We start from the raw sequence: 20,160 nt of genomic DNA on the forward strand, positions 1-20,160 counted from the left end.
TGCCTGGTTACACTTGCTGATAGCTATCACACACAGACTGATGGCTGTCACACACAGGCTGCAGGTTACAGCCACTGATGCCTGATTACACTCGCTGACAGCTGTCACACACAGGCTGTAGGTTACAGCCACTGATGCCTGGTTACACTCGCTGATGGCTGTCACACACAGGCTGCAGGTTACAGCCGTTGATGCCTGGTTACACTCGCTGATGGCTGTCACACACAGGCTGCAGGTTACAGCCGCTGATGCCTGTCACACACAGACTGATGGCTGTCACACTCAGGCTGCAGGTTACAGCCGTTGATGCCTGGTTACATTCGCTGACGGCTGTCACACACAGGCTGCAGGTTACAGCCACTGATGCCTGGTTACACTCACTGACGGCTGTCACACACAGGCTGCAGGTTACAGCCACTGACTCCCTGGCCCTCCTCACCCTGCTGGTTCCGGGTTACCTTCCACATACTCCATCACCATGCACAGGTGCCTCTTTGTCTCGAAGGAGCAGAACATGCTGACGACGAAGGGGTTTTCAGCGAAGGTGAGGATGTCTCTCTCCACAAACGCTTGCTGAATCTGGTTCCTCAGGATCAGGTTCTGCTTGTTAATCTTCTTCATGGCGAACCGCTGACGAGTCTCCCTGTGCCTCACCAGGTACACGGCCCTGTGCAATGGAGGGGGGAGGCGTTACTGCTCCAGGAATCAGGGAGCAGAGCAGAGGGGCGGGGGGAGGAAGAGGGAGACGTCACCGCCCTGGGCAACGGGGAGCAAAGGGAACGTGGAGAAGTAATTCTGCCTCGCATCCCAGGTCACATTTCCCTGCCTTCTCCAGGGACCCGCCAGGGTCACTTTTGTCGCGGGCGTCACAGGAGGTGATTTCAAAGCGTCTCCTCCTCCTCATCATCCCCCCCCCCCCCCCCCACACCCCACCACCTTTGCACCTGCGTTTTTCTGCAGATAAATCTGTGTACAGGAAACAATGCACCTCGACCTGATAACAATCTGCGCCCGGGATTTTACAATCCCAACCCATTCGAGGCCCCTGGGTTGTGCTTTCCCCCGAAATGCAGTGAGCAGTTCCCTCCTCCTGGAAGCCCACCTGCTCCTCCTTTCACCTGGCAAATGCCTTTGATCCCTGGCCCCAGATGTTCCCCGCCGGGGACAAAGCATTCATAATACAGCGAGTCCCTGCCCCAAACAGCTTATTATCTAAGCGGGTGCCCGAGGCAACGTGAGATAAAGTGCCTTGCACAGGGATCGTCAGTGAAAGAAGCGGGAACTTGAACCCCGAGCTTCCCCGATTCTCAGGCCAATCCTCTAGCCCTCTAGCCCCCCTCCTCCTCTTCCTGCGGTCAGTCCCATGGAAGTCCAGAACCAGGAAGCAGAGATACTGACATTGCGCCCCCCCCTCCCCCCCCCATGTCTAACGCTCCGGGAATCATCAACTTACCCGTATGCCCCATTGCTGATCAGTTTGATGTTGTCAAAGTCACTTTCTCCAGGGGGTTTCTTGGGTTTGGGGGTGGCAGCCCGTTCCTGGAGGAGGAGGGACGGGACAAAGTGAGGTTGCGGTAGGGGTGAGAAAAGGGACACCTCGAGTCGTGCGCCAACGACAGAGGAAAACCCGTGGAGGGGGGTACCGGGATCATTTCACATGTAAACAGGCACATACATGGTCAGGACAGGTGCAAACCGGTGTCCACCTCCTAACCAGCCGCTCACTCCCAACTCACCTCGGTGAAGTCTTCGGTCTCAGGTGTGTTGGAACCCCCACTGTCCGGTTCCTCTATATGCAGGACATCTGGGAAGCAACAAGAGGATAGACGGAGTGATACAGTGACAGCAAAACACCCGCAGGGAGAGGGCAAGACAGCAGGGAAGGAGGAAAGTGTGCAGGAATATAAGGGGGTTTCAGTAGCAGGAGGTGCTGCAGGGCAGGAGTGAGGTGCATGGGCAGAGCTGTGTGTGAGGGTCTCAGTACTGGAATAGCAGGGGGTGCTGCAGGGCAGGAGTGAGGTGCATTGGCAGAGCTGTGTGTGAGGGTCTCAGTACTGGAATAGCAGGAGGTACTGCAGGGCAGGAGTGAGGTGCATTGGCAGAGCTGTGTGTGAGGGTCTCAGTACTGGAATAGCAGGAGGTACTGCAGGGCAGGAGTGAGGTGCATTGGCAGAGCTGTGTGTGAGGGTCTCAGTACTGGAATAGCAGGAGGTGCTGCAGGGCAGGAGTGAGGTGCATTGGCAGAGCTGTGTGAGAGGGTCTCAGTACTGGAATAGCAGGAGGTGCTGCAGGGCAGGAGTGAGGTGCATTGGCAGAGCTGTGTGTGAGGGTCTCAGTACTGGAATAGCAGGGGGTGCTGCAGGGCAGGAGTGAGGTGCATTGGCAGAGCTGTGTGTGAGGGTCTCAGTACTGGAATAGCAGGGGATGCTGCAGGGCAGGAGTGAGGTGCATTGGCAGAGCTGTGTGTGAGGGTCTCAGTACTGGAATAGCAGGGGGTGCTGCAGGGCAGGAGTGAGGTGCATTGGCAGAGCTGTGTGTGAGGGTCTCAGTACTGGAATAGCAGGGGGTGCTGCAGGGCAGGAGGGAGGTGCATTGGCAGAGCTGTCTGTGAGGGTCTCAGTACTGGAATAGCAGGAGGTGCTGCAGGGCAGGAGTGAGGTGCATTGGCAGAGCTGTGTGTGAGGGTCTCAGTACTGGAATAGCAGGGGGTGCTGCAGGGCAGGAGTGAGGTGCATTGGCAGAGCTGTGTGTGAGGGTCTCAGTACTGGAATAGCAGGGGGTGCTGCAGGGCAGGAGTGAGGTGCATTGGCAGAGCTGTGTGTGAGGGTCTCAGTACTGGAATAGCAGGAGGTGCTGCAGGGCAGGAGTGAGGTGCACTGGCAGAGCTGTGTGTGAGGGTCTCAGTACTGGAATAGCAGGGGGTGCTGCAGGGCAGGAGTGAGGTGCACTGGCAGAGCTGTGTGATCTAGCTTGGGAGGTTGTGTGATGAAATATGGTGGAGCTTTTTGCTGTGGGGTACCTGGGAAAGGATCTCTGGTCAGGCCCAGCTGCCTCAGAATGTAGCGAGGGATATCTGTCTTCACCAAGTGGCCTTCTTTCGCATGATCCTCTGCAGCTTCCAGCAGATGGTAAAACTCTTCTGGATTAAACTCCTGAAAAAGAGAAGCAATGAAGAAAGGGCAGGTATAACATCACCATCCAGATCATATATACACTGTGCCCTGTCCACGTGAGAGAGGCAGGTATAAAATCACCTTCCAGATCATATATACACTGTGCCCTGTCCACGTGAGAGAGGCAGGTATAAAATCACCTTCCAGATCATATACGGTATACACTGTGTCCTGTCCACGTGAGAGAGGCAGGTATAAAATCACCTTCCAGATCATATATACACTGTGCCCTGTCCACGTGAGAGAGGCAGGTATAAAATCACCTTCCAGATCATATACGTTATACACTGTGTCCTGTCCACGTGAGAGAGGCAGGTATAAAATCACCTTCCAGATCATATATACACTGTGCCCTGTCCACGTGAGAGAGGCAGGTATAAAATCACCTTCCAGATCATATACGGTATACACTGTGTCCTGTCCACGTGAGAGAGGCAGGTATAAAATCACCTTCCAGATCATATATACACTGTGCCCTGTCCACGTGAGAGAGGCAGGTATAAAATCACCATCCAGATCATATACGGTATACACTGTGTCCTGTCCACGTGAGAGAGGCAGGTATAAAATCACCTTCCAGATCATATATACACTGTGCCCTGTCCACGAGAGAGAGGCAGGTATAAAATCACCTTCCAGATCATATACGTTATACACTGTGTCCTGTCCACGTGAGAGAGGCAGGTATAAAATCACCTTCCAGATCATATATACACTGTGCCCTGTCCACGTGAGAGAGGCAGGTATAAAATCACCTTCCAGATCATATACGTTATACACTGTGTCCTGTCCACGTGAGAGAGGCAGGTATAAAATCACCTTCCAGATCATATATACAATGTGCCCTGTCCACGTGAGAGAGGCAGGTATAAAATCACCTTCCAGATCATATGTACAATGTGCCCTGTCCACGTGAGAGAGGCAGGTATAAAATCACCTTCCAGATCATATATACACTGTGCCCTGTCCACATATGAGAGAGGCAGGTATAAAATCACCTTCCAGATCATATATACACTGTGCCCTGTCCACATATGAGAGAGGCAGGTATAAAATCACCTTCCAGATCCTATATACACTGTGCCCTGTCCACATATGAGAGAGGCAGGTATAAAATCACCATCCAGATCATATATTTATTTATTTATTTATTTATTTATTTAAGGATTTATATACCGGAGGTTCCTGTATAATATACATATCACCCCGGTTTACAATGAACAGTAACTATCGCTTCAAGTTAGCGGTTTACAATGAACATAGTTAATCCAAGAAACAGAATAAAATATATATATATAACAATGCTAACATTTAATAAATAACAATTAATAAATGAAAATAAATGCAATAACAATTAATAAATAAACAATAAATATCAATGAAAAATGGCAATAAAAAATGACAATAAATAAAATACAATAGCGGTTGGTAAAATAACATGAAATACAATACAATACACTGTGCCCTGTCCACATATGAGAGAGGCAGGTATAAAATCACCATCCAGATCATATATACACTGTGCCCTGTCCACATATGAGAGAGGCAGGTATAAAATCACCATCCAGATCATATATACAATGTGCCCTGTCCACGTGAGAGAGGCAGGTATAAAATCACCATCCAGATCATATATACAATGTGCCCTGTCCATGTGAGAGAGGCAGGTATAAAATCACCTTCCAGATCATATACGGTATACACTGTGCCCTGTCCACGTGAGAGAGGCAGGTATAAAATCACCTTCCAGATCATATATACACTGTGCCCTGTCCACATATGAGAGAGGCAGGTATAAAATCACCATCCAGATCATATATACACTGTGCCCTGTCCACGTGAGAGAGGCAGGTATAAAATCACCTTCCAGATCATATACGGTATACACTGTGCCCTGTCCACATATGAGAGAGGCAGGTATAAAATCACCTTCCAGATCATATATACACTGTGCCCTGTCCACATATGAGAGAGGCAGGTATAAAATCACCTTCCAGATCATATATACACTGTGCCCTGTCCACGTGAGAGAGGCAGGTATAAAATCACCTTCCAGATCATATATACACTGTGCCCTGTCCACATATGAGAGAGGCAGGTATAAAATCACCTTCCAGATCATATATACACTGTGCCCTGTCCACGTGAGAGAGGCAGGTATAAAATCACCTTCCAGATCATATATACACTGTGCCCTGTCCACGTGAGAGAGGCAGGTATAAAATCACCTTCCAGATCATATACGTTATACACTGTGCCCTGTCCACGTGAGAGAGGCAGGTATAAAATCACCTTCCAGATCATATACGTTATACACTGTGTCCTGTCCACGTGAGAGAGGCAGGTATAAAATCACCTTCCAGATCATATATACAATGTGCCCTGTCCACGTGAGAGAGGCAGGTATAAAATCACCTTCCAGATCATATATACACTGTGTCCTGTCCACGTGAGAGAGGCAGGTATAAAATCACCTTCCAGATCATATATACACTGTGCCCTGTCCACGTGAGAGAGGCAGGTATAAAATCACCTTCCAGATCATATATACACTGTGCCCTGTCCACGTGAGAGAGGCAGGTATAAAATCACCTTCCAGATCATATATACACTGTGCCCTGTCCACGTGAGAGAGGCAGGTATAAAATCACCTTCCAGATCATATATACAATGTGCCCTGTCCACGTGAGAGAGGCAGGTATAAAATCACCACCCAGATCATATATACACTGTGCCCTGTCCACGTGAGAGAGGCAGGTATAAAATCACCTTCCAGATCATATATACACTGTGCCCTGTCCACGTGAGAGAGGCAGGTATAAAATCACCTTCCAGATCATATATACACTGTGCCCTGTCCACATATGAGAGAGGCAGGTATAAAATCACCTTCCAGATCATATATACAATGTGCCCTGTCCACGTGAGAGAGGCAGGTATAAAATCACCACCCAGATCATTCATATACTGTTCCCCTGTCTAGGAATTCTGCACCCTTCTGGCACTCACTGGACACTCAATGGGTCACTAGGGGCCCCCACCTAGTACTCACCAAAGGACCTCGCCTCACACTCCCCGGACACTCAAGAAGCCCCTGAGGGATGTCTCCTAGCACTCACCAGACACTCGAGGAGTCTTGCTGGGCGAGAGATGATTATGAGGAGCTTCTTCATCAGCTGGGTCACGAAGGCAACTTCCAAACTCTCAGAGCGCTCGAACGCCTGTGAGAGAAGCCACGGGAGAATGAGTGACTGCCCAGAACCCGCCTCTCCCTCTCCCGTACTCACTCTCAGTCAGGTAACTTTACTGGAAACCACCACGGCAAAAAGTACCCCTTCCCTGACTTCCCGCCCTCACCCCATTCACCCCGATCCCCTCTCCCATACACTAATCCCTGCACTCACCCCAATTCCTCTTTCAGCCCCTCCATCTCCCCCACGTTCTCTCTCTTCCTGCAGGCACTCCCTCCATCCCGTTTGTCCCTCTTTCTTCCCTGGGATACTGCTCTCCCCCATCCTCCCCCTGCTCCGCTCCTCTCTCTTTCTCCCCCCCCTCCCCCTCCTTGAGGACCTCACATCCTGCAGTAGCTTCTCAAGGTTCTCCTGCAGCTCCAGGAAGTAGACGGTGGTGATGAGGCCCTCTCGGGATTTGGCCAGGCAGTCCCGGGCTAGTTCGATCACTTGGTGGTGGATGAAGCTCAGCACGCCGTCAGCCAGGGGCAGCACGCTCTCCGGGGCAAAGGTGGCCACAAAATCCCGCAGCTTCTCCTCCATCTGTGCTGTGGCCTGCCAAGAAGGTCACGAGAGGCGGAGGTGAGGAAGGGATTTCCCAGCACAGGGCACAGGTAGGGGACGAGCTCCTACCATCAGGCACCAAGCAGGATATAGTACCCCCCCCCCCCACCCCCCCTTGCCTACAATGGACTGGCGAGATGGGAACTGACGGAGCCTGGGCTCTGCCCCATTGCCTCCCCCCCCCCCCCCCCCAGCTCTTACCTTTGGGAAACGTTCTTTGTAAACGTGGTTCATCATTATGATCTCATTATCATAAGAGGAAGGTGACCGGCCAGGACTGTGGAGAGACAGGACGAGATGTTACTGTGTGGCATCAGCTCTACGCTCCTACGGACCCTGCGGCGTGTAATAACAGAGATATAGCCAGCGCAGCTGTGTCTCTAGCCCAGGCCTACGTTACAACACCAGACCAGGCTGAGGGGAGGACCCCGTATCCCCCTGTGACTCCAGCACAGGCTGAGGGGAGATCCCATGTCACCTCATGACATCAGTACAGGACAAGGAGAGGACCCGTATCCCCCTGTGACTCCAGCCCAGGCTGAGGGGAGACCCTGTATCACCTCATGACATCAGTACAGGACAAGGAGAGGACTCATATCCCCCTGTGACTCCAGCCCAGGCTGAGGGGAGACCCCATATCACCTCATGACATCAGTACAGGACAAGGAGAGGACTCATATCCCCCTGTGACTCCAGCCCAGGCTGAGGGGAGACCCCATATCACCTCATGACATCAGTACAGGACAAGGAGAGGACTCATATCCCCCTGTGACTCCAGCCCAGGCTGAGGGGAGATCCCATGTCACCTCATGACATCAGTACAGGACAAGGAGAGGACCCGTATCCCCCTGTGACTCCAGCCCAGGCTGAGGGGAGATCCCATGTCACCTCATGACATCAGTACAGGACAAGGAGAGGACCCATATCCCCCTGTAACTCCAGCCCAGGCTGAGGGGAGACCCTGTATCGCCTTGTGTCATCAGTACAGGACAAGGAGAGGACCCGTATCCCCCTGTGACTCCAGCCCAGGCTGAGGGGAGACCCTGTATCGCCTTGTGACATCAGTACAGGACAAGGAGAGGACCCGTATCCCCCTGTGACTCCAGCCCAGGCTGAGGGGAGATCCCATGTCACCTCATGACATCAGTACAGGCCAAGGAGAGGACCCATATCCCCCTGTGACTCCAGCCCAGGCTGAGGGGAGATCCCATGTCACCTCATGACATCAGTACAGGACAAGGAGAGGACCCGTATCCCCCTGTGACTCCAGCCCAGGCTGAGGGGAGACCCTGTATCGCCTTGTGACATCAGTACAGGACAAGGAGAGGACCCATATCCCCCTGTGACTCCAGCCCAGGCTGAGGGGAGACCCTGTATCACCTTGTGACATCAGTACAGGACAAGGAGAGGACCCGTATCCCCCTGTGACTCCAGCCCAGGCTGAGGGGAGACCCTGTATCGCCTTGTGACATCAGTACAGGACAAGGAGAGGACTCGTATCCCCCTGTGACTCCAGCCCAGGCTGAGGGGAGACCCTGTATCGCCTTGTGACATCAGTACAGGACAAGGAGAGGACCCGTATCCCCCTGTGACTCCAGCCCAGGCTGAGGGGAGACCCTGTATCGCCTTGTGACATCAGTACAGGACAAGGAGAGGACCCGTATCCCCCTGTGACTCCAGCCCAGGCTGAGGGGAGACCCCATATCACCTCATGACATCAGTACAGGACAAGGAGAGGACTCATATCCCCCTGTGACTCCAGCCCAGGCTGAGGGGAGATCCCATGTCACCTCATGACATCAGTACAGGACAAGGAGAGGACCCGTATCCCCCTGTGACTCCAGCCCAGGCTGAGGGGAGATCCCATGTCACCTCATGACATCAGTACAGGACAAGGAGAGGACCCATATCCCCCTGTAACTCCAGCCCAGGCTGAGGGGAGACCCTGTATCGCCTTGTGTCATCAGTACAGGACAAGGAGAGGACCCATATCCCCCTGTGACTCCAGCCCAGGCTGAGGGGAGACCCTGTATCGCCTTGTGACATCAGTACAGGACAAGGAGAGGACCCATATCCCCCTGTGACTCCAGCCCAGGCTGAGGGGAGATCCCATGTCACCTCGTGACATCAGTACAGGCCAAGGAGAGGACCCATATCCCCCTGTGACTCCAGCCCAGGCTGAGGGGAGATCCCATGTCACCTCATGACATCAGTACAGGACAAGGAGAGGACCCGTATCCCCCTGTGACTCCAGCCCAGGCTGAGGGGAGATCCCATGTCACCTCATGACATCAGTACAGGACAAGGAGAGGACCCGTATCCCCCTGTGACTCCAGCCCAGGCTGAGGGGAGACCCTGTATCGCCTTGTGACATCAGTACAGGACAAGGAGAGGACCCATATCCCCCTGTGACTCCAGCCCAGGCTGAGGGTAGACCCTGTATCACCTTGTGACATCAGTACAGGACAAGGAGAGGACCCGTATCCCCCTGTGACTCCAGCCCAGGCTGAGGGGAGACCCTGTATCGCCTTGTGACATCAGTACAGGACAAGGAGAGGACTCGTATCCCCCTGTGACTCCAGCCCAGGCTGAGGGGAGACCCTGTATCGCCTTGTGACATCAGTACAGGACAAGGAGAGGACCCGTATCCCCCTGTGACTCCAGCCCAGGCTGAGGGGAGACCCCATATCACCTCATGACATAAGTACAGGACAAGGAGAGGACTCATATCCCCCTGTGACTCCAGCCCAGGCTGAGGGGAGATCCCATGTCACCTCATGACATCAGTACAGGCCAAGGAGAGGACCCGTATCCCCCTGTGACTCCAGCCCAGGCTGAGGGGAGATCCCATGTCACCTCATGACATCAGTACAGGACAAGGAGAGGACCCATATCCCCCTGTAACTCCAGCCCAGGCTGAGGGGAGACCCTGTATCGCCTTGTGTCATCAGTACAGGACAAGGAGAGGACCCATATCCCCCTGTGACTCCAGCCCAGGCTGAGGGGAGACCCTGTATCACCTCATGACATCAGTACAGGACAAGGAGAGGACCCGTATCCCCCTGTGACTCCAGCCCAGGCTGAGGGGAGACCCTGTATCACCTTGTGACATCAGTACAGGACAAGGAGAGGACCCGTATCCCCCTGTGACTCCAGCCCAGGCTGAGGGGAGACCCTGTATCGCCTTGTGACATCAGTACAGGACAAGGAGAGGACTCGTATCCCCCTGTGACTCCAGCCCAGGCTGAGGGGAGACCCTGTATCACCTTGTGACATCAGTACAGGACAAGGAGAGGACCCGTATCCCCCTGTGACTCCAGCCCAGGCTGAGGGGAGATCCCATGTCACCTCATGACACCAGTACTGACCAAGGAGAGGACTCGTATCCCCCTGTGACTCCAGCCCAGGCTGAGGGGAGACCCTGTATCGCCTTGTGACATCAGTACAGGACAAGGAGAGGACTCGTATCCCCCTGTGACTCCAGCCCAGGCTGAGGGGAGACCCTGTATCACCTCATGACATCAGTACAGGACAAGGAGAGGACCCGTATCCCCCTGTGACTCCAGCCCAGGCTGAGGGGAGATCCCATGTCACCTCATGACATCAGTACAGGACAAGGAGAGGACCCATATCCCCCTGTGACTCCAGCCCAGGCTGAGGGGAGACCCCATATCACCTCATGACATCAGTACAGGACAAGGAGAGGACCCGTATCCCCCTGTGACTCCAGCCCAGGCTGAGGGGAGATCCCATGTCACCTCATGACATCAGTACAGGACAAGGAGAGGACCCATATCCCCCTGTGACTCCAGCCCAGGCTGAGGGGAGATCCCATGTCACCTCATGACATCAGTACAGGACAAGGAGAGGACCCGTATCCCCCTGTGACTCCAGCCCAGGCTGAGGGGAGATCCCATGTCACCTCATGACATCAGTACAGGACAAGGAGAGGACCCATATCCCCCTGTGACTCCAGCCCAGGCTGAGGGGAGACCCTGTATCGCCTTGTGACATCAGTACAGGACAAGGAGAGGACTCGTATCCCCCTGTGACTCCAGCCCAGGCTGAGGGGAGACCCTGTATCGCCTTGTGACATCAGTACAGGACAAGGAGAGGACTCGTATCCCCCTGTGACTCCAGCCCAGGCTGAGGGGAGACCCCATATCACCTCATGACATCAGTACAGGACAAGGAGAGGACCCGTATCCCCCTGTGACTCCAGCCCAGGCTGAGGGGAGACCCCATATCACCTCATGACATCAGTACAGGACAAGGAGAGGACCCGTATCCCCCTGTGACTCCAGCCCAGGCTGAGGGGAGATCACAAATCTCCTTGTGACATCAGTACAGGACAAGGAGAGGACTCGTATCCCCCTGTGACTCCAGCCCAGGCTGAGGGGAGACCCTGTATCACCTTGTGACATCAGTACAGGACAAGGAGAGGACTCGTATCCCCCTGTGACTCCAGCCCAGGCTGAGGGGAGATCCCATGTCACCTCATGACATCAGTACAGGACAAGGAGAGGACTCGTATCCCCCTGTGACTCCAGCCCAGGCTGAGGGGAGACCACATATCACCTCATGACATCAGTACAGGACAAGGAGAGGACCCGTATCCCCCTGTGACTCCAGCCCAGGCTGAGGGGAGACCCTGTATCGCCTTGTGACATCAGTACAGGACAAGGAGAGGACTCGTATCCCCCTGTGACTCCAGCCCAGGCTGAGGGGAGATCCCATGTATCAGCCTCATGTGACAGTCAGTACAGGACAAGGAGAGGACCCGTATTCCCCCTGTGACTCCAGCCCAGGCTGAGGGGAGACCCTGTATCACCTCATGACATCAGTACAGGACAAGGAGAGGACCCGTATCCCCCTGTGACTCCAGCCCAGGCTGAGGGGAGATCCCATGTCACCTCATGACATCAGTACAGGACAAGGAGAGGACCCATATCCCCCTGTGACTCCAGCCCAGGCTGAGGGGAGACCCTGTATCACCTCGTGACATCAGTACAGGACAAGGAGAGGACCCATATCCCCCTGTGACTCCAGCCCAGGCTGAGGGGAGATCACAAATCTCCTTGTGTCACCAGGACAGGTTTCCTTCTTACCTGAGGCTGCGAGAGCGAGGCCGCACTGCCGGGGACCTGCGGCCGCCGTCATCGTCCGTGATGCTTTCGCTGCTTCCAAAGTGCTTGGACAGAAAGTGGAGCTCGTCCATGGTGGGCTGGAACGGGAGCTGGTGTAGCCGCTCCTGCGACGAACAGGAGGACTGCAGGATTAGAGAGGAGAGCGGTCAGGGAGCAGCCCGATCGCAGGAATCCGGGGGGGGGGGGGGGGCAATGGCTGAGCCAGCTCTCCTGTATCACACACACACTCACCCTCAGCTCTCTGCCCCATCTCTCTCTCCCCCCCACCCACCCCCAGTCACTGCCCTGCCCACAATACTCACAGAAACGGTGGAGCTGGGCGTGTTTGTTCCATACCCAGAGGAAGGGAGGGAGGCCAGGGACCACCTGCGCCCATCAGCCCTGGAAGAGGAGGACAGAATCCTGACTTACAAGAGCACAGCTGTCCTGAGTGACTCAGGGCCAAAACAGAATTGGTGGAGGAGCCCCACCACCTGGTGGAAGAGAGTGCCTTTACTGGGCCAGGAACAGCCAGGGAAGGGCGGCCTGCTAGCTGGAGCAGGATGCCGCTGAGTAACTGCTGGGACTGATCTCTAGCTCGGCCTTGTCCTGATGGAGAGGTGTCTAGGGGTGGGGTTGGGAGCCCCTGCCTTTCGTGAGCAAGGAAGCTGATAAGATGCCGGGGAGTTTAGCTGTGAGGCATGACAGAATCTGCCTTCACCTGCCCATTCTGTGCTCGGGACTGCACAGCCAGAGCAAATAGGGGCGGAGTCAACAACAGCACAGGTAAGAGCAAAAGGGGCGGGGTCAACCACAGCACAGGTAAGAGCAAATGGGGTGGGGTCAACACCTGCACAGGTAAGAGCAAAAGGGATGGGGTCAACAACAGCACAGGTAAGAGCAAAAGGGGTGGGGTCAACAACAGCACAGGTAAGAGCAAAAGGGGCGGGGTCAACAACAGCACAGGTAAGAGCAAATGGGGCAGGGTCAACACCTGCACAGGTAAGAGCAAAAGGGGTGGGGTCAACAGCACAGGTAAGAGCAAATGGGGCGGGGTCAACACCTGCACAGGTAAGAGCAAATGGGGCGGAGTCAACAACTATTAATTCCTGGTTGTCCCATAATCGCTTAAAACTGAATCCATCTAAGACTGAAATAGTTCATTTAACCTCTATCTCAGAGACTTCTATTGGTCCACCTTCACATTGGTCCATAAATGGAACATCTATTCCTATTACACAACACGCCACAAACCTAGGAGTCATCATAAACTCAGATCTATCCATGAAACAACATATTTCATCGTTAACAAAAAAATCTTTCTACAAATTACAACTCTTAAAACGTCTCCGTCCTCTTCTCTTTTATCAGGATTTTCGAACTATTCTACAATCTCTAATCTTCTCTGGTCTAGACTACTGCAACGCTCTCTATTTAGGACTTTCCGATTCTATAATTCATCCTCTGCAAATTGTTCAAAACAGTGCTGCTCGTATTCTGTCAGGTACTCCCATTCGAAAACATATTACACCCATCCTTCAATCCTTACATTGGTTACCAATAAAATATAGAATAAAATACAAAGTTCTTACTGTTATTCATAGCTTACTACATAACTCATCTTCCACATGGCTTTGCTCATTACTCCGTATATATAAACCCACCCGTCATTTAAGATCATTAACTCAAAACTTATTAGACATCCCCTCCCCACGACAGGCCAGACTTGATATTACTAGAAGAAGAGCATTTTCTGTAGCAGGACCCACCATTTGGAACTCGATACCCAATTTACTTCGTTCAATATCCAATACCCAACAATTTAAGAAGACACTAAAAACATATTTATTTCAATTAGCATTTAATATTCATCCACAATACACTATGTCAAATAATCAACATTTAGCAACCTAATAATTTCTTCCACATCTTTAACATCACCCTGTTCCCACCTTACGCCTTCCCTCCCCCCCATTCATTTTCTCCTACCTTCTTCCCTTCCATAAAACATCTTTTACGGCCCAGCTCCACTTTTACTTTTTATTATTTAATTTAGATTTTTTGTTACCATGAGGTATATACCAATTATTGTATTTTAATTTTATTTAATTTTATCTTTAATTTTTAACTCTATTTATTTTATTTTTCATTTTACAATGTAAACCGTTTTGACAAAAAAACCTTGTTTTGAAAAACGGTATATAAATACTTTTAAATAAATAAATAAATAAACAGTACAGATAAGAGCAAATGGGGCAGAGTCAACACCTGCACAGGTAAGAGAAAATGGGGAAGGGTCAGCACCTGCACAGGTAAGAGCAAACAGGGAGGAGTCAACAACAGCATAGGTAAGAGCAAATGGGGCAGGGTAAACAACAGCACAGGTAAGAGCAAATGGGGCGGAGTCAACAACAGCACAGGTAAGAGCAAATGGGGCGGAGCCAAAACCTGCACAGGTAAATAGAAAACAGAATGCATGGGCATCCCTCTCCCTGTCCAGCTGGGGCACTTATCCTTCTGTGCTGCTGTGCATTTCACTCCCGGCCATGGCATTGCTTCTGTGGAAAAGAGGAGAGGAGGAAAGCAAATTTACCTGCGAGAAGAGGCGAAGGAAAAGTGTGCAGGAGTGCTCGGGGAGAAATTCCGCGGGCTGTCTGAGGGGCTGCTACCTTCAGAGAAAACAAAAGACACAAAAGCAGCAAATCAGCCGGCGCCCGGGGAAAGTCCCTGCCAGTTTCACAGCCCTAAACCTGGCACTTACCAAGGTGCCCTGGCAGCGGGGAATGTGGCCGGGGAAGAGTCGGCGATGTGCTTGTCAGAATTAGGCTTTTGCGGTTACTGGTTCGGCAGCTGTGGGAGACACGGTGCAGGGTTAAGGTCAGCGCTCCAATGCATCAGCTGCTCTAGGCAGATATGCACCTGCAGCACATATTCAGCTGCTACATCAGCACATGGTTTACTTCCCTGCAAATAGTACACAGCTCACCTGCAATGAATATAGTACGCATATTCCACATACCTTACACCTGCCCTGTATACAGCACACCTGCAATGAATATAGTACGCATATCCCACATACCTTACACCTGCCCTGTATACAGCACATCTGCAATGAATATAGTACGCATATCCCACATACCTTACACCTGCCCTGTATGCAGCACACCTGCAATGAATATAGTACGCATATCCCACATACTTTATACCTGCCCTGTATACAGCCCACCTGCAATGAATATAGTATGCATATCCCACATACCTTACACCTGCCCTGTATACAGCACATCTGCAATGAATATAGTATGCATATTCCACATACCTTATACCTGCCCTGTATACAGCACACCTGCAATGAATATAGTACGCATATCCCACATACCTTACACCTGCCCTGTATACAGCCCACCTGCAATGAATATAGTACGCATATTCCACATACCTTACACCTGCCCTGTATACAGCACATCTGCAACAAATATAGTACGCATATTCCACATACCTTACACCTGCCCTGCATACAGCACATCTGCAATGAATATAGTACGCATATTCCACATACCTTATACCTGCCCTGTATACAGCTCACCTGCAATGAATACAGTACGCATATCCCACATACCTTACACCTGCCCTGTATACAGCACATCTGCAACAAATATAGTACGCATATTCCACATACCTTACACCTGCCCTGTATACAGCACATCTGCAATGAATATAGTATGCATATCCCACATACCTTACACCTGCCCTGTATACAGCACATCTGCAATTAATATAGTACGCATATTCCACATATCTTATACCTGCCCTGCATATAGCAGACCAGCAATGAATATAGTACGCATATTCCACATACCTTATACCTGCCCTGAATACAGCACACCTGCAATGAATATAGTACGCATATTCCACATACCTTAATACCTGCCCTGTATACAGCACACCTGCAATGAATATAGTACGCATATTCCACATACCTGCCCTGCGTACAGCAGACCAGCAATGAATATAGTACGCATATTCCACATACCTTATACCTGCCCTGAATACAGCACACCTGCAATGAATATAGTACGCATATTCCACATACCTTATACCTGCCCTGAATACAGCACACCTGCAATGAATATAGTACGCATATTCCACATACCTTACACCTGCCCTGTATACAGCACACCTGAAATGAATATAGTACGCATATTCCACATACCTGCCCTGCGTACAGCACACCTGCAATGAATATAGTACGCATATTCCACATACTTTATACCTGCCCTGCATTCAGCACACCTGCAATGAATATAGAATGCATATTCCACATACCTTATACCTGTCCTGTATACAGCACACCTGCAATGAATATAGTACGCATATTCCACATACCTTACACCTGTCTTGAATACAGCACACCTGCAATGAATATAGTACGCATATTCCATATAGTGGACACCTGCCCTGTATACAGCACACCTGCAATGAATATAGTATGCATATTCCACATACCTTACACCTGCCCTGCATACAGCACACCTGCAATGAATATAGTACGCATATTCCACATAGTGGACACCTGCCCTGTATACAGCACACCTGCAATGAATATAGTACGCATATCCCACATACCTTACACCTGCCCTGAATACAGCACACCTGCAATGAATATAGTATGCATATCCCACATACCTTATACCTGCCCTGCATTCAGCACACCTGCAATGAATATAGTACGCATATTCCATATAGTGGACACCTGCCCTGTATACAGCTCACCTGCAATGAATATAGTACGCATATTCCACATACCTTACACCTGCCCTGCATACAGCACACCTGCAATGAATATAGTACACATATTCCACATAGTGGACACCTGCCCTGTATCCAGCACACCTGCAATGAATATAGTATGCATATTCCTACATAGTGGACACCTGCCCTGTGTACAGCACACCTGCAATGAAAATAGTGCACATATTCCACATACTGCTTACTTATCTCTTTCTCTCACATTCACACACTCTTGTACAATTTACTCACATATATTCATATATTCAGAGACAAACACGCAGACATTTGGGTGTTTTATCTTCCTGTCATCAGTAGAACAGAGATATTGCTATTAAGAAGCATAAAATTATAGCATGTCAGAGAGGAATTACTGCTAGTCTGGAAAAAGAGTGACTAGGCAAGAGTGAGAGCTCCAGCTGGAGTAACATTGGCACCAGTATAACTCTGGTACAAGTTCCATCATGAGACACTGCAACCACATAATAGAGGTACACAAACAGGGATTGTATATATAAGTATATCTACATGAATATGCATATCTGTGCCAGACATCATGTATATGTATGGGATAAGTGTGTGCCTGTGCCAAGGATTATGGGTGTATCTGTGAGTGTCTGAGAGATAGAGGTCGTGCCAGGGATTGTGTGTGTGTGTGTGTTTGTGTGAGAGCAGGAAAGACATTGTGCAAGGGATTATGGGCATGTGGGTAAGAGCGAGAGAGAGGCTGTGCCAGGGATTATGGGGATGTGTGTTTGTGTGAGAGCAGGAAAGACACTGTGCCAGGGATTATGGGCATGTAGGTGAGAGAGAGAGAGGCTATGCCAGGGATTATGGGCATGTGGGTAAGAGCGAGAGAGAGGCTGTGCCAGGGATTATGGGCATGTGTGTGTGTTTGTGTGAGAGCAGGAAAGACACTGTGCCAGGGATTATGGGCATGTAGGTGAGAGAGAGAGAGAGGCTATGCCAGGGATTAATGGCATGTAGGTGAGAGAGAGAGAGAGGCTGTGCCAGGGATTATGGGCATGTGGGTAAGAGCGAGAGAGAGGCTGTGCCAGGGATTATGGGCATGTGTGTGTGTTTGTGTGAGCGAGAAAGTTGCTGTGCCAGGGATTATGGGGATGTGTGTTTGTGTGAGAGCAGGAAAGACACTGTGGCAGGGATTAATGGCATGTAGGTGAGAGAGAGAGAGGCTATGCCAGGGATTATGGGCATGTGGGTAAGAGCGAGAGAGAGGCTGTGCCAGGGATTATGGGGATGTGTGTGTGTGTGTGTTTGTGTGACAGCAGGAAAGACACTGTGCCAGGGATTATGGGCATGTAGGTGAGAGAGAGAGAGAGAGAGAGGCTATGCCAGGGATTATGGGGATGTGTGTGTGTGTTTGTGTGAGAGCAGGAAAGACACTGTGCCAGGGATTATGGGCATGTGGGTTTTTTGTGTATGTCAGGGAATGTGTATGATTGTGTGTTAGAGAGAGTCTGCTAAGGAGTGTGTATGTGTTTATCTGTCTGTATCTTTCCAAAAGATCATGTATGTGTGCATGATCAGGGACTGTTTGTGGGAATGTCCATGTGTCTCTCTCAGAGATCATGTGTGTGAGTGTGAATACATATATGGCATGTATGCCTGTCTCTGTATGTGGTGCAAGTATGTATGTTTGTGCCAGGGATTGTGTGTATATATATGTGTGTGAATACAGACATGTGAGTGTTGTGTGTGTGGTGTGAGAATGTGTGTATGTGTGTAGTGGGAATGGGCTATGCTGCAGTGACCTGGTTTGAAAATAACTTTTCTGATTATCAGACTGCTCCCCTTGGACCCGACTGTCTCTATGTGGTGTGTGTACGTGAGTGTATAATGTGAGTGATGATTGCGTGCTGTATGTGCTGTAAGTATATAATGAGTATATGGTGAGTATGTAATGACTGTGTGGGGTAAGTGTGTGATGCGTGTGTGTGTGTGTGTGTGTGGTATGTGTGTGTTTTGATTATATGGTATGTGTGGTGTTAGTGCATGGTGAACATGTGATAAATGTGTGTGTGTGTGTGGTGATTATGTACTATGCGTGGTGCAAGAGTACGATGTGAGTATACATGGGGATTGCATGCTGTGTATGTGTATGGTGTGTGTGTGGTGATAATGTGCATGGTGTAAGTGTTTGGTGAGTGTGTGATGAATGTGTGTGGTGATAATGTGCTGGGTCTGGTGAAAGTGTGAATGTGTGTGTGTGTGGTGATTATGTGCTGTGTCTGGTGAAAGTGTGAATGTGTGTGTGTGTGGTGATTATGTGCTGTGTCTGGTGAAAGTGTGAATGTGTGTGTGTGTGTGGTGATTATGTGCTGTGTCTGGTGAAAGTGTGAATGTGTGTGTGTGTGGTGAATATGTACTATGCGTGGTGCAAGAATACGATGTGAGTATACATGGGGATTGCATGCTGTGTATGTGTATGGTGTGTGTGTGGTGATAATGTGCATGGTGTAAGTGTTTGGTGAGTGTGTGATGAATGTGTGTGGTGATAATGTGCTGTGTCTGGTGAAAGTGTGAATGTGTGTGTGTGTGGTGATTATGTGCTGTGTCTGGTGAAAGTGTGAATGTGTGTGTGTGTGTGGTGAATATGTACTATGCGTGGTGCAAGAATACGATGTGAGTATACATGGGGACTGCATACTGTGTATGTGTATGGTGTGTGTGTGGTGATAATGTGCTGTGTCTGGTGAAAGTGTGAATGTGTGTGTGTGTGGTGATAATGTGCATGGTGTAAGTGTTTGGTGAGTGTGTGATGAATGTGTGTGGTGATTATGTGCTGTGTCTGGTGAAAGTGTGAATGTGTGTGTGTGTGTGGTGAATATGTACTATGCGTGGTGCAAGAATACGATGTGAGTATACATGGGGATTGCATGCTGTGTATGTGTATGGTGTGTGTGTGGTGATAATGTGCATGGTGTAAGTGTTTGGTGAGTGTGTGATGAATGTGTGTGGTGATAATGTGCTGTGTCTGGTGAAAGTGTGAATGTGTGTGTGTGTGTGTGGTGAATATGTACTATGCGTGGTGCAAGAATACGATGTGAGTGTACATGGGGATTGCATGCTGTGTATGTGTATGGTGTGTGTGTGGTGATAATGTGCGTGGTGTAAGTGTTTGGTGAGTGTGTGGTGAATGAGTGTGGTGAAAGTGTGAATGTGTGTGTGTGTGTGGTATTTGCACGCTCTGTGTGCTATGTGTATGTGGTGTGTGTGTGTGTGTGTGTATATGGGGTTAGTGTGGTGAGTACGTTACAG

General features: G+C 50.4%; 1 protein-coding gene across 1 annotated transcript in view; it reads right to left on the reverse strand.

Annotated features, from left to right (window-relative positions):
- Window positions 1-20,160, reverse strand: part of MAST1 (microtubule associated serine/threonine kinase 1) — a 62,550-nt gene that overhangs the window by 11,968 nt on the left and 30,422 nt on the right. The window contains exons 4-14 of the mRNA XM_029584552.1: window positions 14,855-14,943; window positions 14,687-14,762; window positions 12,417-12,495; window positions 12,076-12,236; window positions 7,169-7,244; window positions 6,749-6,958; window positions 6,293-6,394; window positions 3,020-3,152; window positions 1,737-1,804; window positions 1,454-1,539; window positions 459-667 (exon numbers count right to left, since the gene is read on the reverse strand). Of these exons, the coding sequence (XP_029440412.1) occupies window positions 459-667; window positions 1,454-1,539; window positions 1,737-1,804; window positions 3,020-3,152; window positions 6,293-6,394; window positions 6,749-6,958; window positions 7,169-7,244; window positions 12,076-12,236; window positions 12,417-12,495; window positions 14,687-14,762; window positions 14,855-14,943 (1,289 nt within the window). The remainder of the gene's footprint in view (window positions 1-458; window positions 668-1,453; window positions 1,540-1,736; window positions 1,805-3,019; window positions 3,153-6,292; window positions 6,395-6,748; window positions 6,959-7,168; window positions 7,245-12,075; window positions 12,237-12,416; window positions 12,496-14,686; window positions 14,763-14,854; window positions 14,944-20,160) is intronic.

This window comes from Rhinatrema bivittatum, chromosome 19 (assembly GCF_901001135.1).
Source record: "Rhinatrema bivittatum chromosome 19, aRhiBiv1.1, whole genome shotgun sequence".
Taxonomy (NCBI): Eukaryota; Metazoa; Chordata; class Amphibia; order Gymnophiona; family Rhinatrematidae; genus Rhinatrema; species Rhinatrema bivittatum.